Source organism: Macrotis lagotis, chromosome 2 (assembly GCF_037893015.1).
Source record: "Macrotis lagotis isolate mMagLag1 chromosome 2, bilby.v1.9.chrom.fasta, whole genome shotgun sequence".
In the NCBI taxonomy this organism is placed as follows: domain Eukaryota; kingdom Metazoa; phylum Chordata; class Mammalia; order Peramelemorphia; family Peramelidae; genus Macrotis; species Macrotis lagotis.
In genome coordinates this window covers 147,998,926-148,016,583 of record NC_133659.1, presented here as the reverse complement: position 1 = coordinate 148,016,583, position 17,658 = coordinate 147,998,926, and the positions used below count along the sequence as shown (strand labels likewise).

The 17,658-nt window shown below is 33.6% G+C and overlaps 1 protein-coding gene across 14 annotated transcripts in view; it reads right to left on the bottom strand.

Moving 5' to 3' along the window:
• ARID4B (AT-rich interaction domain 4B) overlaps nt 1-17,658 on the bottom strand; it is a 215,696-nt gene that overhangs the window by 71,693 nt on the left and 126,345 nt on the right. For all 14 annotated transcript variants that reach the window (XR_012475755.1, XR_012475756.1, XM_074222966.1 and 11 more), the window contains 4 exons: nt 12,836-12,974; nt 7,409-7,488; nt 4,032-4,108; nt 2,440-2,598 (listed from right to left, as the gene is read on the bottom strand). Coding sequence is in view for 12 of the 14 variants with exons in the window: in XM_074222966.1 (XP_074079067.1) it covers nt 2,440-2,598; nt 4,032-4,108; nt 7,409-7,488; nt 12,836-12,974 (455 nt within the window). In the remaining 2 variants the exon portion in view is untranslated. The remainder of the gene's footprint in view (nt 1-2,439; nt 2,599-4,031; nt 4,109-7,408; nt 7,489-12,835; nt 12,975-17,658) is intronic.

Below are 17,658 nucleotides of genomic sequence, written 5' to 3'. Positions count from 1 at the left end.
ACCCCATTGCGTTGCAAAAAACCAAAAAATTTAAAGTGACAAAGTAAAGACAAATTGAAATAAAAGATAATTTCTGAAACCATGTCTGTTCTTTTCTTATATTTTTATGATAAATGTGTAGGTTATTTCTCATAAAGTATCTTCAGACTTGAGAAAATAGGCACATGGTTTGGTAGTTGCTGATGTCCTCTTTGACAGGAATAGTGTTCATGATTTTTAAAATAATTTGTTATCCTTTTTTTTTAAGGTTTTTGGCAAGGCAAATGGGGTTAAGTGGCTTGCCCAAGGCCACATGGCTAGGTAATTATTAAGTGTCTGAGACTGGATTTGAACCCAGGTACTCCTGACTCCAGGGCCGGTGCCTTATCCACTACGCCACCTAGCCGCCCCTTTAATTTGTTATCTTTACCTCTTTCTAGCACACTGAGAAGTAAACCTTCCATCCTTGGAAAAGGCTGTCACCTTCAACACAGGACTATTTTGTTTATTTCTGATCTAGTCCAACTACTGTTGCAAACTATTTTTATTATTTTGATATTTACTTTGTAATATAGTGAAATAAGGAGCATGCAATGCTAAGTGTATAAATTCAATTACTAGTAATTGGGTAAGATGCTCACATTTAAAGTCTATAAAACATTAATGTTCATAAATGGTCTCAAATCTATATGATCCTTAGTCCCTTCTGACTCCTTTTCTGCCTTCAATGTTACTGAAGGAGAAAAATGGTATTAACAGAGAAGATAATCAAGATCATTTTCTATTTTTCTTTTGTTTTGTGTGTTGCAATAGTCCTAGAATTGACCATTTAATGCCTAGATTTCCAGTTAAAGATGAACCTCCCTATCCTTAACTAGATTTCTGGACAGTAGTCAACCATCAGGAATGGACGTGAAACCTTTTTTAGCAGAGTAGAATCTTCCAACAATCTGCACTGCCTGGGGGCATAGTCCTCATAAACTGAGGATAATTTATACATGAAGACAGAACATAGGAGTAAGGCTTTGTGGAAGTTTAAAACTTAGCTTTAAAAAAAAATTCAACTGTACTGCCAGGGCAGACATTCATATATAAATGATTAGGGGTTTTAGCTTACTGTAAGTTTAATATGAGTCTAGAGTGGGATAACTCTGCTTAAATGAATGAAAAAGCATTAATAAATGCATACAATGCATCAAGCAGTGTATTAAAATAACTAAATCTTAACACCACATTAAGTTAAGTATAGGGTACAGAGTAAAGAAATGAATGATACCAAGTTCTTCTGGTGAAATATCCTTTGAAAGATTATGCTCAGTTTGGGGTATCAGGTTTTTGAAGTGATATAGACAAACTGGAACACATCGAGAGTAGGGGGAGGAAGAAAACTGGTAGGTAAGGAAAAGCACCATATGATAATGAACTGGAGATATACATGCTGAACAAGACACAGCATAGATGAAATGATATGTCTATTTAAATAGCTTAAAAGATGTCATGTGGAAAAGAAGTAAGACAATTTATGTGGTTCCAAAGAGTAGAATTAATACCAATAGCTACATAGTACAGGAAATAAGGCCTCAGCTCAGTATATGAAAGAATTCAACACAAGTGAAGCTATCAAAAATGTAATTATTGCTTCCTAATGAGACAGGGAATTCCCTGTTACTATAAATTTCTAACCCTACATGAAATAGTGATGGAGAGGATAATTAAGCTTATTACTTTTGAATTTACCAAACACAGAACTAAGAGATGTAAATAATCTATTAATGCTAAAATAATAAAAAATAATGTTGTTATGTTAAAAATCTTCATTTCAGGGGGTGGCTAGGTGGCGCAGTGGATAGAGCACCGGCCCTGTAGTCAGGAGTACCTGGGTTCAAATCCAGTCTCAGACACTTAATAATTACCTAGCCGTGTGGCCTTGGGCAAGCCACTTAACCCCATTTGCCTTGCAAAAAACCTAAAAAGAAAAAAGGGGAATTTAAATATAGCTTTAAAATGTATTGCTAAGTTTTTACAGTGAAATTTATTTTATAAATAGAAAGTATATGCTATTAACTTGAAAGTATATGCTATTAACTTGATAAATAGTAACAAAAATATTAATTTAAATAAGAAATAAACTTCCTGTAAAATGTATTCCATGTGCTTACCAAATCTCCCTAAAAAAAAAGTTGTTTCTTTTTTTTCCCTCTTTTTTTAGATTTTTTTTTCAAGGCAATGGGGTTAAGTGGCTTGCCCAAGGCCACACGGCTTTTTGTAATTATTAAGTAATTAGGTAATTATTAAGTGTCTGAGGTCGGGATTTGAACCCAGGTACTCCTGACTACAGGGCCGGTGCTCTATCCACTGCGCCACCTAGCCGCCCCAAAAGTTAAGTTTCTTAATGCCAAATTCTGCTTCCAAAAGAACTATCTGCTATTATTTACAATTAGAAACCTTATCAGATTTTACTTGCCTCCTCTTCACTACTATTATCTTCTTTTTCTTTTTCATCATCCTCTTCTTCTTCTTCTTCCTCTGCTTCACTGCTAGAGCTGTCCTCTTTCAATTCAGTTTTCCAGTTACTGGGAACAGTTTTACTTTTATGAAATTCAAGTGCGTAGTCAAAAGCTATAAGATAATCAGAAATTGAACCTATTTTAAAGATCAAAGACAGTATGTCTGGATATAAAAATTGGATTATTAAAAAAATCTATGGATACATTATGTTCAAACACAGTTCAAACACAGATATGAGTTAAGGGTTATTTTTATGCTTTTAGCATTCATATTTATTTTAAAGAAGTTTTTAGAAATCAAGAGGAAATTCAGTTGAGCACTGAACATTTTATAAAAAGAATATATGATGACAATATTATCATTCAGAGTACAAACATTAGTTTTACTCACACTTTTATCAAAAAATTATTTGCTGAATTCATATGCTAGCAATTTTAGGACAGATAATAAAATTATTAGGGGGGAAAAAGCACTTGAAAATAATGAGTAAAATTAAATCATTTATCATGAGCCTGAATTAAGACTATGTTAAAAATCAAGCCAAACTAAAAGAAGCGTATATTTGACCTTCTATAATCAATCTAACAATTTATGAAGTTAGTTTTTGAGCTTTTGGCAAACTACATAATATGTTATTAAAATGATAAGGAAAACAAAGTGGATGCCCATTAACTGGAGAATGGCAAAATAAATTTTGGTTTGTGAATTTAACAGAATATTATTATGCTATAAGAAATGGAGAAATAATGAATATAGAGAAGCATGGAAAGTCATATAAACTGATTTAAGGGGAAGTCACAAAGAATAAGTCTGGCTCTGAAGAAGAACAATGAAAAGACAATCCTGCACCTTTGCAAAGATAGGAGGTTCATGAATGTAGTACACTCTAAATATAGAGTTTTCTATTCTTGATTAATTTTGACAATTTCCCCCCTCTTCTGACTTTAAAAATATTATCCGTTATATGAGGTAGCTTATTTAGGGGTGGGAGGGAAGATATGAGAGGAAATTTTGGTGATGATTTAAAAAACATCAAGATATTAATAAAAATTTATTTTTAAATTATAATTTGATAAATATGAAGAGAAAATGACTGATTACTATAATATTCAGAATAAAAATTTTTTTTGCTACAAACAATATAACTCTGAAAAAGTTACCTATTGTAGTGTGTCAGAAAGGCCTATCAAATCATTAGTGCTAAATAACAAATCATTGTTGCATTTATCTCCTTTATACTGTCTAAGAATACTTTTAAAGACTTTAGGCAAAATTAGCTTCTAAAGTAAAACAGAAGATACTTTAAGTTCATTCAAAAAAAATAGAAAGCATTTTGGGAAGCTTTTCCTTAAAAACAAAAACAAACCAAAAATCAAATATTTCTAAAACTGAACATTTATATCTCTCATTGCAGAAACACATGTATGAAAATATATGTTAATAATTTTCAAAGAAAGTCACTTTTAGAAGTCAAAAACTTCAGCTTTTAAGTATTCTCACTTTTTAAAATTATAAAACAACAGTCAAAGATTATTCTTACTAACCTTGTTTTAATACAGCATCAGGTTTTGGTGAGGTTTCACTAGAAATTTCGTGAACATCTTTTCTGGGAACTGAAGTACTATATATACAAATTTTTTTAAACAGAAAAAATACATTGGTTAGATCAGAGACTAGAAAATTGAAAGACACAGAGAGACAAGAAAAACACAGTAATTTTTGTTATTTACAATTTAAGTGTATAAAGGGTTTCAAGTCATAAAGTGTGCACATTCTATCAATTTGGGGAAGAATGTCGAAGATATCACTGAAGTTAAAGCTAACAAGAGTAACAGAGAAAGGATCACCTAAGCCACCTAAAACAGGGTAATTCAAGCTGAGAGATATTTTGTAGATGTATGCTGCTGATAAAACTACAATGGACTCAAGATTCCATCAAGGAAGCATTAATCTAAACATAAAGGTGAGTTATAATTTTAGATATTTAAAACAGGCTAATAATAAATACATACATACATTCTAATATATATGGTATCATTCACTGAGTATATTTTAAAAAGAAAAATGTGAATTTTCCCAATGGATCTCTATTACTATGTCTAAGGAAAAAGTAACAATTTTAATTATTAATACTATTTATTTGCTGATGTCTTCACCTGCTACAATAAACCTTTTTTGAGCACATTCCCTCAAGATAGATATAATTATTCATAAATTACACCCCCCCCACAAAACTAGTTATTGTCCCAAAACATAGAATTCGCCCTCTAAGAGTTACCTACCCATCCACAAGGATTGGGGGAGTAGAAGGATTATTTCCTAGTACGTTGCATAGCTACATCTTAAAGACTACCAAGAAATCATTAAATTAGGTTATAAACTAACCTGCTGGGGGGGTGGGGTGGCAATATCAGTCAGTTAAGTCAGACAGCATAAGAACCAAGTGAGTGAAGTACAGTATTGAGAGCTAGGATCCAAAGAAAGTCCCTCATAGTCCCTGCCTGGGAGGGATTCACAATCTAATAAGCCATTGGGAAGTAATGAATGAAGAACAGGTATGGCTGCACAAAAGAGAGATTTGGGTGAGATTGGACTCATCTTTCACCCACTAAGTGGCTGACCACATGACTCTTAGGGTTATGCGACTGGGAGTTGGGACTGGACCAAGTTAGGGAAAATACTGTCCAAGATATCATTATTTTCTTAAGAAATTATTTTAAAATTTTTTTGTAACATTATCTTCACACCAGGATAAATTAGCTTTATGTGAATATTCATGTTTTCAGCAAAATCCACTTTAAATTTTTTATGCTTTTCATCCAATCTTCAGTTCTATAATTTTATATCCTGAAGGGAACAATTTCCCCATTGTAAAGAATGTTATAGTCCTCTTATTCCTTTATTCTAATTGGTATATTTATTAATGTATATTTTAATTTCTATTAAGTTTTTGGAGAGCAGGTACCACAATTATTCATTTGTGTATCTCCAGTACTGGTCTGTATATGAGTTATTAGCTTATTTAGTGTGCCTCTGGCTCCAGGAGCTTAATATTCCTGGATGAATCAATTTTTTAAAAAATCAAACTTTTGAACTTGCAAGGCTGAACACTAGACGAGATCCTACTCTCATCAAGGTATAAACACCCTATTTAAGACTTAGTCTTAAAAAAAAGCCAAAAAGCTTCATTCTTGAAACATTTATTGTTAATGTTATTTTGAATAGCTATATTTAGTATCTGAGTCACTTCCCAAAATTCCTACTCCAAAAATGGTTTAATAAAGTTCAATTGATAATACTTGCTATAATCTAATTTTGAAGTGTACCCTTGGTTTAATAACAGCAAGAGACATTTAATACTTCAAAACCAATATGTAAAAGTTGCATTTGGCTATCTTCTAGTGTTGTCTTCATTATATTGCTATAGTTATTGTGCATTTTGTGTAACTATTTAATTAATACAAACATATACACAATGATTCAAAGTTCAACTATGAAAAACCTCTACATAAAAAAATCATTCACAAATTAATACATATCTTTCGTAAGACAATATTAACTGAAAAAGTCACAATTTATCAGTACTCAAAACACTATAATTTCAGCCAACAGATGTCACTATTATCACTGAAAATAACTTTAGAGATTATAAAGTCATAGCTATTTTATCTAAGACTGAAAAAAATGTCATTTATAAAAACCACATTAAAAACTTCCATCATAATTATAAATATTCCCATAATAGAGAAGGTGCTCACTGAAGAACAGTGACATTGGGTATTTGGTTGTGACCAAACAAAGCTACCACAACACAACTGAAGAGAAAAGTCATGATTTAAAACTATTAACAGGCAAATGATTCTCAAGCCTTATGTTATATTTAGGAAGAAAAAAGAATGACAGCCTATTTCCTAGTATTTGTCTACCATTAAAAGTGAGTACTGTAATTGAAGTCTCATTTTTTGTTTGGGGGGAAGATGGGGCAGTCTGCATCTGTGATTTCACTGGTGTCAAATTTCAGCAACTCATTTGTAAGGCAAGGTCTTAAGAGTGTTTCCTAGGAAGAATGAGAGGTTGGTTTACTTTCACATAGCTCTTACGTGTCAAGAGACTGGTCCTGAACCCAAGTCTTAATTCCCAAGATCTGTTCACTGTGCCGTGATGTTCTTAACACAACTTTACACTCTGTGATATTTCTGTGAAGCATTCACATTGATGATAACATGGATCTTTTAATACACTGAAATCAATATTGTGTTACATCTTGAATTAACCTGTACTGTGCTAGAAAAGTCCCAGAGAAAGTAGTTACTCAGGTGATTTTTTTTGTTTCATTATGTGAAAAAAAGATCCTTATCACATTGGTATGAAATTGAGTGAGCTTTAACCAAGTTAATTTATTCAGTAAATTCACCCACTAAAGTTAGGTTCATTAAACTGAGGATAGGTATGACTAAATAATTCACATGGTGATCTCAGGATGTTTTTAGGACCAGAGCTGCAGCTCTCCAAATAAACTTTAGTTGGTTATCAGGGGGGAAAAAAAATTCTAGCCATGTTTCAAATATACCCAGGTTGACAGTAATAAGGAAAACAGCTAATAGGGAATGATTTTAGAAAGGAAAACTAAAATCAAGATATTTAAAGAAATAATATATGTTCTGACTAGATTAAATCATTAATTAATGGATATAAAACACTACAAATGGATGTAACAAACTAATGGATGTAAAATGTGGTAACTAACTCTCCTTTATTGCTTTAATAGATTTCTGATAAGTGGATACAAAGTTGAAAAACAATCATTTTTCTTAAATTTGAAATGTCAGACAAAACAGTAATACTGTTACAAACAATTCAGCATATTAAAGCTGAAGAAATTTTACATGGACATTTTTTAATATAATACAAATTTACTTACAATTTGCCATCTTTGAAAGAGCGAACTAGAATATTGTCCTTCTTGACTGCAATATCATCACTGCAATCTGGGCAAACCACCTTTAAAATATATCATATAAAATATTATAAATATACCAATTTGCCAAAGAAATAATCACTGATTTTACATTGGGACACTTTTTGATATTCTTTTATCTAACCCTATCTCTCCTCTAGAGCTCTAATTTATTCAAGCTGTGGTTCCAGGTTATGCCTTCACTTTCAAAAGGGGGTTCCTAGAATGAAAATAGAAATAAGAGCTCAAGGTCTATACAAGAAATGGAGAACTAAGTTGAAACTGTAACAAGGATGGAAATAGCCATGAAAGGAAATCAAAATAAGTTTAGAAGAGGAAGAGATAGGTATCGGATGAAAGATCAGGGAATGGAATAGGTAATTCCAGAATATCAGTTTTTTCATAAAATTTCACAAGTCTGAGTCCATAATAAACCAAAAAAAAGTTTCTACTGGTCATGTGTAAGAAAGAATGTGTATATACATATGTATATACACAGATATATGTCTGTGTATATGCCCATATATATATATAAAACATATTTGTGTACACACATATTTTTGTGTGTATAAGTATATATATTTGTATGTAGATAAGCATATAAGCATCCAAATGCATAAGTTTAATACAAACTAAAACCTCTTTAATAGATTTCTGATCTTATTAGATTGGACATTGCCCCATTCAATCAGTCAAAAAAGTCAACTACATAATGTGCTAGGTGCTATGGATACAAGAAATGTAAAAACAGTCTCTTCCCTTGAGGAATGAACATACATGCTAATGAGGAAAATTATATATAAGTAGGTAATATACAACATAAAATAGAGCAGATGAAAAGTAATCTCAGAAAAGATGTCATCAGCAGATGGGAGTGGAAAAGGCCTCCTCCTGCAGAAGATGGAATTCGAATTGAGACCTAAAGCAAGCAGGGAAACAAAGAGCTGAAAGTAGAATGGTAAAGTCTTCACCAATGCAAATTATAAGTTCTCCAAGACTTCATATATGTGTGATTCTTGCCTGTAAACCATTCGTACAAGCTCAGTAAATACTCCAGGCCTTCAGTGTAATGCACTGTAGACTTTTTTCATTAATCTATGTGTATGTGTATTTACATTTTAAAGTATATTTTTTTATTTTTATTTTTTTGCAAGGCAAAGGGGGTTAAGTGGCTTGCCCAAGGCCGCACAGCTAGGTAATTATCAAGTGTCTGAGACCGGATTTGAACCCAGGTACTCCTGACTCCAGGGCCGGTGCTTTATCCACTGCGCCACCTAGCTGCCCCGTTAAAGTATATTTTTAAAAGTACATGTAATTTTAACTTTCCTGTGAATGCAATGTTAAAATTAAGGACCTCTATGGAAGCAAGTAGTGAAAAGATTGGACTGAGTTTTTTATCCATTTGGTTTTTAACATGTAGATTAATTTCTTTCAAACTCCTGTGAATTTTACTGAGGTGATTTTGTAATACTTTTCAGGGTCCAATTAAAAGAAATCTGTAAAAAGAGAGCTGGCCATCAAATAAGAATCCTCCTTTTATTCTACTTCAAACAAGTATTTTAAAATGAATGTTGTTGCACCATCTAAGGTGGGCATGTGCCACTTGAAGTTGATAGTATTTATCAATAAAAGGCATTTGGTAAAAATCAGTCTGAATTACACATAAAGTCTAAAAGGCTTTGTTGTAAGGAAATGTCACCTATAAGATAGTATGAATTAATGATAAGATATGAACTCTAGGAAAATTAACAGCTGAAATTTCCACAGAGCTTTAAGATTTGCATTGTACTTTACATACATTATCTTATTTGATTCTCACAACTATAATACAGGCAACTACTAATACCCTTTTTTTTACACATGAGAAACTGATGCTATGCTATTCACTCAAAATCCATAGATAAGATGCTATGTGTAGGGGCAGCTAGGTGGCGCAGTGGATAAAGCACCGGCCCTGGAGTCAGGAGTACCTGGGTTCAAATCCGGTCTCAGACACTTGATAATTACCTAGCTGTGCGGCCTTGGGCAAGCCACTTAACCCTATTTGCCTTGCAAAAAAAAAAAAAAAAAAAAGATGCTATGTGTCAGAAGGGCTGCTAGGTAGTACAGTGAGATAGAGTACTGAGGAGGTGCGGAGGAGGAGGCTGGGGCCACTCAAGTCAAGAAGACTCATCTTCCTGTGTTCATGTCTAGTGCGTGACCCTGGGCAAGTCACTTAACTCTGCCTCGGTTTCCTAGTCTGTAAAATGAACTGGAAAAAGGATGGCAACCCTTCTTTGTCAAGAAAATTCAAAATAGTTCACGAACTCAGACACTCATGAAAAATGATTGAATGAGTGTCAGAAATGGGATTAAAATACCTTTCTGAGGGGCAGTTAGGTAGTGCAGTGGATAGAGCACCGGCCCTGGAGTCAGGAGTACCTGAGTTCAAATCCAGTCTCAGACACTTAATAATTACCTAGCTGTGTGGCCTTGGGTAAGCCACTTAACCCCATTTGTCTTGCAAAAACAAAACAAAACCTAAAAAAAAAACCTTTCTGATTCTAAGCCTGAGCACTCTACCTATTCTTTCACTCTGCCTCTATGGACAATGTTATAGGCAAAGCTCAAATGTACTTTTATTCCTAAATACAATTGCAAGAAAATCTATTGAACATTGTAAGAAACATTTTAAATGACTACATGTACTAGGTAGGTAATTCGATAAAAAATGTGCTGGACCCAGAGTCAAGAAGACTTGAGTTCAAATGTGATCTCAGACATATACGAGTTATGTGGCCATGGATAAGTCATTTGACCTGTTTTCCTCAGTTTACTCATCTGTAAAATGGGGGCAATAGAGGGTTATTGTGGGAATCAAATGAGATAAAACTTGTTAAGTGTTTAACATAAAGTCTGGAATAAAAGGTGTATGGGTGGAGCTATGTAAAATGTTACATATAATTCTCTATTTAGTCTTACTTTTCTAACAAGCTAACTTGTCTTATTAGTTATGGAAATGAAAAGGTATCATTCTGTAAATGTGACCCCAGAATGTACATAATCACTTGGATTGAATTAAGGGGCAGGGAGGGAGAAGGCAAATTATATGACACTTTATTTCCAGGCTTGCATCAAAGTTGCTTATAAAAAAGATGTTCTGAAAAATCTCTGATAGGATTAAAACGTACAAATAGAAGTATTAACAGAAAAAAGGGAAAAAACAAGGTCAGAATACACCAGTATCTGATGGTCCATAAAACATGGTAAAGCATTAAGCAAAAAATAAAACCAAAAACAAACAAACATGGTAAAGCAAACACTATACCTGAAAAGGAGAGATCTGGTCCTGAGACTGGGGGCTGTTTGGGTTAGTTGGAGTCTCATAATGTTTTTGAACTTAATTAAAATTTCTTGTAGAAAAATTTGCCTTACCTAATTTTCTTTTTCAAAAAATACTAAGAAAACATTGGTACAACAGAAAGGACACTGGCTGTACACTGAGAGGACTGGACTCAAATCCCACTTCTGGTACTTATCACCTTTGTGATTTTAGGCAAGTTATTTAATCTCCCTGAGTCTCAATTTCCTCATATGTTAAATGAAACAGTTGAGACTTCTGAAGTCCCTTCCAAATTTACAGTTATAATTCTAGGATCTTTTAAAATCAATTTAAAGTTTACTATATTGATAATAAGATATATTAGGTAAAATAAGCAAATATGCTTATTCATTATTAAACTTTAAAATAACATATCAGGGGTGACGGAATACATTGTGTTCAAAATGTATTTCCTAGCAGGTTCCAACTTTTTCTTAGTTACTTTATCAAGACTTCTGGGTATTCTTAATAAATACCCAATACTTGGGTATACTTAATAAAAATTTTTTGATAGATGACTGTAGAACTAAAGTCTCTCTCTCTCTCTCTCTCTCTCTCTCTCTCTCTCTCTATATATATATATATATATATATATATATATATACACACACACATATATATATATATATATATACACACACACATAAACACAACATAAACAGTTTTTATTCACCCTGACTGATGAAGGAAATTTCCATTTATCAATAAAAAATAAACAGTGAGAAAGATTCTAACATTTCAACTGAAATTTTGAAGTTATTTATTTCTTCCAGTTCTTTGGGAGAGTAAAGCTAGTAATAACTTAAAATAAACTCAGTGAAAAAAATTCCCAGAAAGTCATCTTGATTAAAGAAGTCAAGAGATGAGTAAACAGGTCATCTTCTAAAGACTTTGTTACCTACCATGACTTTTTCACATTCCTATTTTCCTTAGCAAATACTATACAGAGATAATTTTTATAGCACTATTCTAACAGCTAATACCAGAAGCTTCTGAAAGCAAAATGTCAACACATACAAATCAGGTCAATTTTAGAAAATATTCTTAATTCTCATTAAATGACAATTCCATATGTATTTACATGAAAATGAAAAGGTATGCTGGTATTCAAAGTCACGAATATAGAAAACATTTTATTAAAGAAATATAAATGCTAACAATTAAAGGCATATAATTCTTAATTTATGAGAGGAATTTAAATCTTTTGCTCGAAAGACAAAATTCAGTTCCACTGTCTTTATTCTTTGCATTTCGTTGCTTTTTGTTTCATTGCAAGGCAATGGGGTTAAGTGACTTGCCCAAGATCACACAGTAAGTATCAATCAAGTATCCACTGCAGCACCAATCTTCCTCAATATTTCTTTGCATTTCAAATTCAGTGAGAATAAAGAAAAGAACACAATTCAGGTGTATCCACTGTTTAGAAAACCTATTGGTATTTAGGAGCATGACCATAAGTCATAAGGTTTAGATAAAAACTATTCTAACATGCATACAGAAGTAGGCTGTAAGCACCTTAAGAATGGACGCTATTGGGACAGTTAGGTGGTACAGTGGATAGATGACCAGCCCTGGAGTCAGGAGGACCTGAGTTCAAATCTGCCCTCAGATACTGAACATTTACTTAGCTATAAGTTTAATCACTTAATCCCAGGTACCTTGCAAAAATTTAAAAACATAGGAGCTATCCCTTTTTTTTTCCTTTGTTGCCCCAGTACCTAGTAGAGTGTTTTATTCATAGCAGATACTTAATAATGCTGGTTCACCTGAAGTAAACGGAATGGTTGACTAGACAAAGAGAAGGGAAAAAAGTAATCATTTGTCATGAACAGTTATTCTTTTTTGAGGAAATGAAGGAGAAAAAAAAGATTCAAGTCTATATAAATTACAATGAAATTTACATCTAATTTGAATGTTAAACAAGTGGTATAAAGGTACACTATTGTCCACATCCTCCAAAGTACTATTATTGCCCCCTCTGTACTTAGAAAACTGAAAATTAAATCTCTTAATACATTAAGTATACTCACCAGTGCTGGAAACCACAGAGCTTTCTTTTTATCCAAGCTTATATAGTCTACACATACAACTTTTCCTAGTAGCTCATCAATTTGTTTCCTATCATCTTCATCTTCGTCACTGGAAGATGATGAAGATTCTTCCTCTGGACTATAGGAGAAAAATCATTACATTTGAGACCTTCATATTGGATTTATCCAAAATATATTTATAAAATAAAACTTTGGTATTAAAAAAAATTATGTACTTTATACAAAACTGACAGAACTTCCTAAAATCTAGAGAGTAAAAAAAGCAAAACAGATGTTATGTTATAAAAACCCCTTCAAAATTTTAAATAAAATAATAAATAAAATAAAATTTTAAATAAAAAACTTTTTTTAAAAGTATAATTTCAGAGAGCTTGAGGCTAACCCTCTAGAGTCTTTTGGACACTGAAGCAAAAGAAAGCAAAAGCAAAAGGGCTCTTTTCTCCCAAATGTCTTTGACTTCAATGCTCTTCACTTAATCCTTGACTTCCATAAAACTACTCTAGCTAGAGATGAAAAAATTATTAATTTTTCGAAAAGAAGACAGCAATGCATGAACTACAGAACAGTGGGCTTGATTGTGTCTCCTACTTCTTGGCTAAATCTTGGATTAAAGATGCAGAAAAGAAATGTATTTTAAGCCACGGCTATTGTGCTGATTTGTTTTGGCTTTTTAAAAAAATCATATATGATTTTTATTTGTGTGAGGAGCTCCCAATATGGAATACTCTACCAAAACAAACCAGTATCTTATATATAATCTTAAGAGAATGACATGAGACTCAATGCCCATCACCACAAAACATCAAGTAGTCGGAAACAGGATATAGAGCCAGCTCTTCCTGATGTGGAAATTGCTTATTTATCCACTGTGCCACTGCACTAATCAACTTTAAAAGAAAATCCTAACTGGGAGGGAGGAGTGGATCATGTGGAAGTGATAGTAAAGTTAAAAAAGAAAGGACCATTAATAAAAACATTTAAAAATAATGAAAAATAATATAACATACCAGATTAGTCTCACTTCTCTTTTTTTTTTTTGACAGGATTACTAGATTGGTAGATGAAGGGAATCTTAAAGATATACTTTACAATCACCAAGGTTTAAGTAATGGCAAAGTCTCCTATACTATTCTTGAAAACAAGATGGGAGAAATGTGTAAGTAATACTATGTTAGTTGGATTCAGAACTGGCTGCCTAACCAAACCCAAAGAGTACACTTTAATGGTTTGATATCGATTCACATGTTATCCAATAGCGAGTATCAAGGATCTGTAGTTAGTCCTGGACTATTTAATACTTATGACTTTGATAACAAGAAGAGAATACTTATCAAATTTGCGATAAAGGTAAAAGCGAACAAATTTGTGTGACAAATCCAAAAAGGACTAGAAAGCATAAACTAGGCTGTCATTAGTATATGAACCTCTTAGTGAAGTTGCTTCCACTTCCAAGAAAAGTCAACATGTTCTCAGAAATCAGAAGTCTTAAAGAACTGTCTCAGTAACTAAAATGTTAGCTGATTTGCCCAAAGTCTTATATGTCCTTGCTTTGGGGCCAGAGAAAGGAATATGGTGGGTTTCAAGTGAAATTGAAAGGCGAGTGAAAGAGAAAGGAAAGAGAGACAAAGACAGAGAGGGAGAAAGGGAAGGAAGGGAAAGAGGGAGGAAAACAAGGAAGGAGGTAGGGAGGAAAGCAGGAAAGAAAAGGAGGAAGAAAGTTAAGGATCCTTTAAGATCCCAAGTACAAAATCATATATATTTAGGGTAGACACTACAGTTAACTAGAGAAGAGACAATAGAGGAAGCAGTTACTCCAGAGTCACTGATTTTTACCAGGAAAGAATGTTTGTTATAAAATTTAATTACTGAAGGTAAATACAGTCTTATACTTGGGTTCAAAAAAAATCAATTTCCTAAGTACATGATGGTAGAAATATGGTTAGAGTACTTTGAATATGAAAGGGGAGGGGGATATGCTTCAGTGGACTGTAAGCTCTCACATCTAATCAATTCTCTATAATTAAAACAAGTTCCACCTTAATTCAGGTCCTTAACAATTCTTGCCTTGATTATTACAATGTTCTCCTATCTGGTCTCAACTGTCACCCTATTCTGATCTAACCTCCAAACTTATGCCAAAGTGATCTTCCTGAAATATGATCTAATAATGGCATCCTCCTTTTCAATAAATACAAACAGCTCCCTTTTGCCTTAAGGATAAACTATATAAACTACGATTTAGCTTTTAAAGTCCTTGATTTCTAATCTATCTTTTGAGCTTTGCAGAATATTTCTCCCCCTCCAGAACTGCTATCCAGTCAAACCATCCTTTTCTCTATACCTCATCACACCACATCTCTTGGGCCTCTGAAATGATCTCCACCCCCACCCCACCAAGCTTAGAATGGATTTCTTTCTCACATCCACTGTCATCTTATATGGAATTCCTATTTACAAGACTAAGCTTAAGTATTGCTTCTTACATGAAAGACCCTCCAGATCTTTGCTAGTGCCCTCACTCTGACTCCTCTATGAGAATCTAAATACCTTGGGAGAAGGGTTTCATCCTTATTACCTATATCTTTGGTGCCTTGGACCTGGCATGGAATAGGGCCTTAATAAATGATTATTTACTGACTGAGGGGGATAGTACTATTGTATCTTCTTCATGTTCAGACAACATCTGCAGTGCTATATTCAATTCTGCATGTCACATATTTAGGATAATCTAAAGCCTCTGAAGAATGTGCAAAGGATAACCCTCAATATGGCTGCAAGGCCACAAGACCACAGGATATCAGGATCCATTAAAGAAACTGGAAATGGACAGAAAAGAAGAGGGTGGGGGCAGAGTACTCATAGTTATTCTCTTCAAGTAAATGATGTGTTGTCTTGGGAAGCAGGATTAGACTTGATCTGTGCTTGGCTCAAAATAGAACTAGAAGCAGTGGACTGCAACTTCAAAGAGGAAAATTTAGACTTGATCTTAAGAAAACCTTCCTTCCTTAAAATTAATTATCCCTAAGATGAATAGGTTTTCTTGGGAAGCTATGAATTGGCCCTCATTAGAAATCTTAAGGCAAAGGAGAGATGATCATTTGTTAAATGTATTGTTAAGGGGAAAAATTCTCATTCAGGTATCGGACAGCCTACACAGTCTCTAAGAGTCCTTCCAAATCAGGTGCTGTGAATCAATGAGTAAATGGACAAAACATTTAAGAAGCACTTACTATGTGCAAAGCATTGTATTAAGCATGAGGGATACAAAATGCCAGTTAAGACAGCCTCTGCTCTCAAGAAGCTCATATTCTAAAGGGAGAAGACAATACACATGGAAAGTTTCAGCTCCAAGACAGATGGAAAAGTATCCTAGTCATAGTGAACAAGAGAAATTTTTTAAAATTTCCTTTCCATTAATAAAATCATATCTATTTCTAATGCTGAATCATTTGACAATTCCAAAAACTTTGGTGACAAGAGTTTTATATTCTGGGTCTTCAATAGCTATGGCTGTAGCACCTATAGGAGCAGATGCCAGGCTGTATTTCAGCAAGAAAAGCTGCCTCCCAGGATGAGCTGTGAGCTCTGGACTGGAAAAAAATGCCATTATCAAAGCTCTTGAGTTTAGGGTCCTGGGTTATCTACATTGGGGTCTAAAGGGATATGTTAGTCAACATGGTGCAAATGCTTGATCTGCTCAGTCCAAAGTGCCTCTATAGGTCTCTGGCAGCTGAGTGGAGGATGGACTAAAGGGAGTCATTACTGCAGAAAACTGCAATAGCCCAAGTATGAGGAGATGAAATCTTGTGCCAGGACAGAGTATATCAGAATACAAATTCAGCTCACTTTGCTCCACAAATTCCTCTTTTAGACCTATGAATGTGGACATCCCCCAAAATCTGTTCACTTTCCTTCTCTCTCAACACATTCTCCTGAATTACTTCAACAATAATCAATCAACATGTATTTATTAAGTGTCTAATATGGGTCCAAGGACTGTCTTAGGGAGTAGGGATTCAAAGACAAGAATGAAAAAGTCTATCTTTAAAGGAGCCTCTGTGTACATGAAGACAACATACACAGGTTTATACAAAAGAGACAGAAGATGATTGGGAAGAAGGGGCATTAAGAGAGTCTTCATGCTGAAGAACCAAATGAGACCACTTATATTGAGTGTTCATTAAACTTAAAGGTGTTATATAATTGTCAGCTTTGAAATACATGAAGCACTATAGTAGGTGAGAAGGGAAGGAACTGCAGTCAAAAGGGTTGTGCAAAGGCAAGAAGAAAAAAAAAACGCTGTATATAAGAAAACATAAGAATAGTCCTTTTCTAATGTCTCTGTTGTGATGTACAGCTCCATAATTCTCCCAGTCACTTTTCCCTCAATCTGTGTTCAAATTCTACCAGCTTTATTTCTATATCACCCTCACATCTTCTCCTTCTATCCTTCCAATCTCTAAGTTTGGGCTCTCTTTTCTAAACTACAACAACAACCTCATATTTGAAGAGACAAGTATTATTTTTCAATTCCATATTCTCAGACCCTAGAATATGATCTTGCATGCAGGTGTTTAAATAGATGTTTCTAAAGAAACAAATTAACCAAACAAACAAGTATTTGCTCTTCATCATTTTAAAAATATTTTATTTTCCCCAATTATGCAAAACAAATTTCCATATTAGTCATTCATCACTGTTTTCAACAAAACATCACAATTTGAATGAGTGGGGTCTTCTGAACTACTAATTTGGACTGTATCAAATCTTAATCCTAAAGTATTCATATTCAATATCAAAGA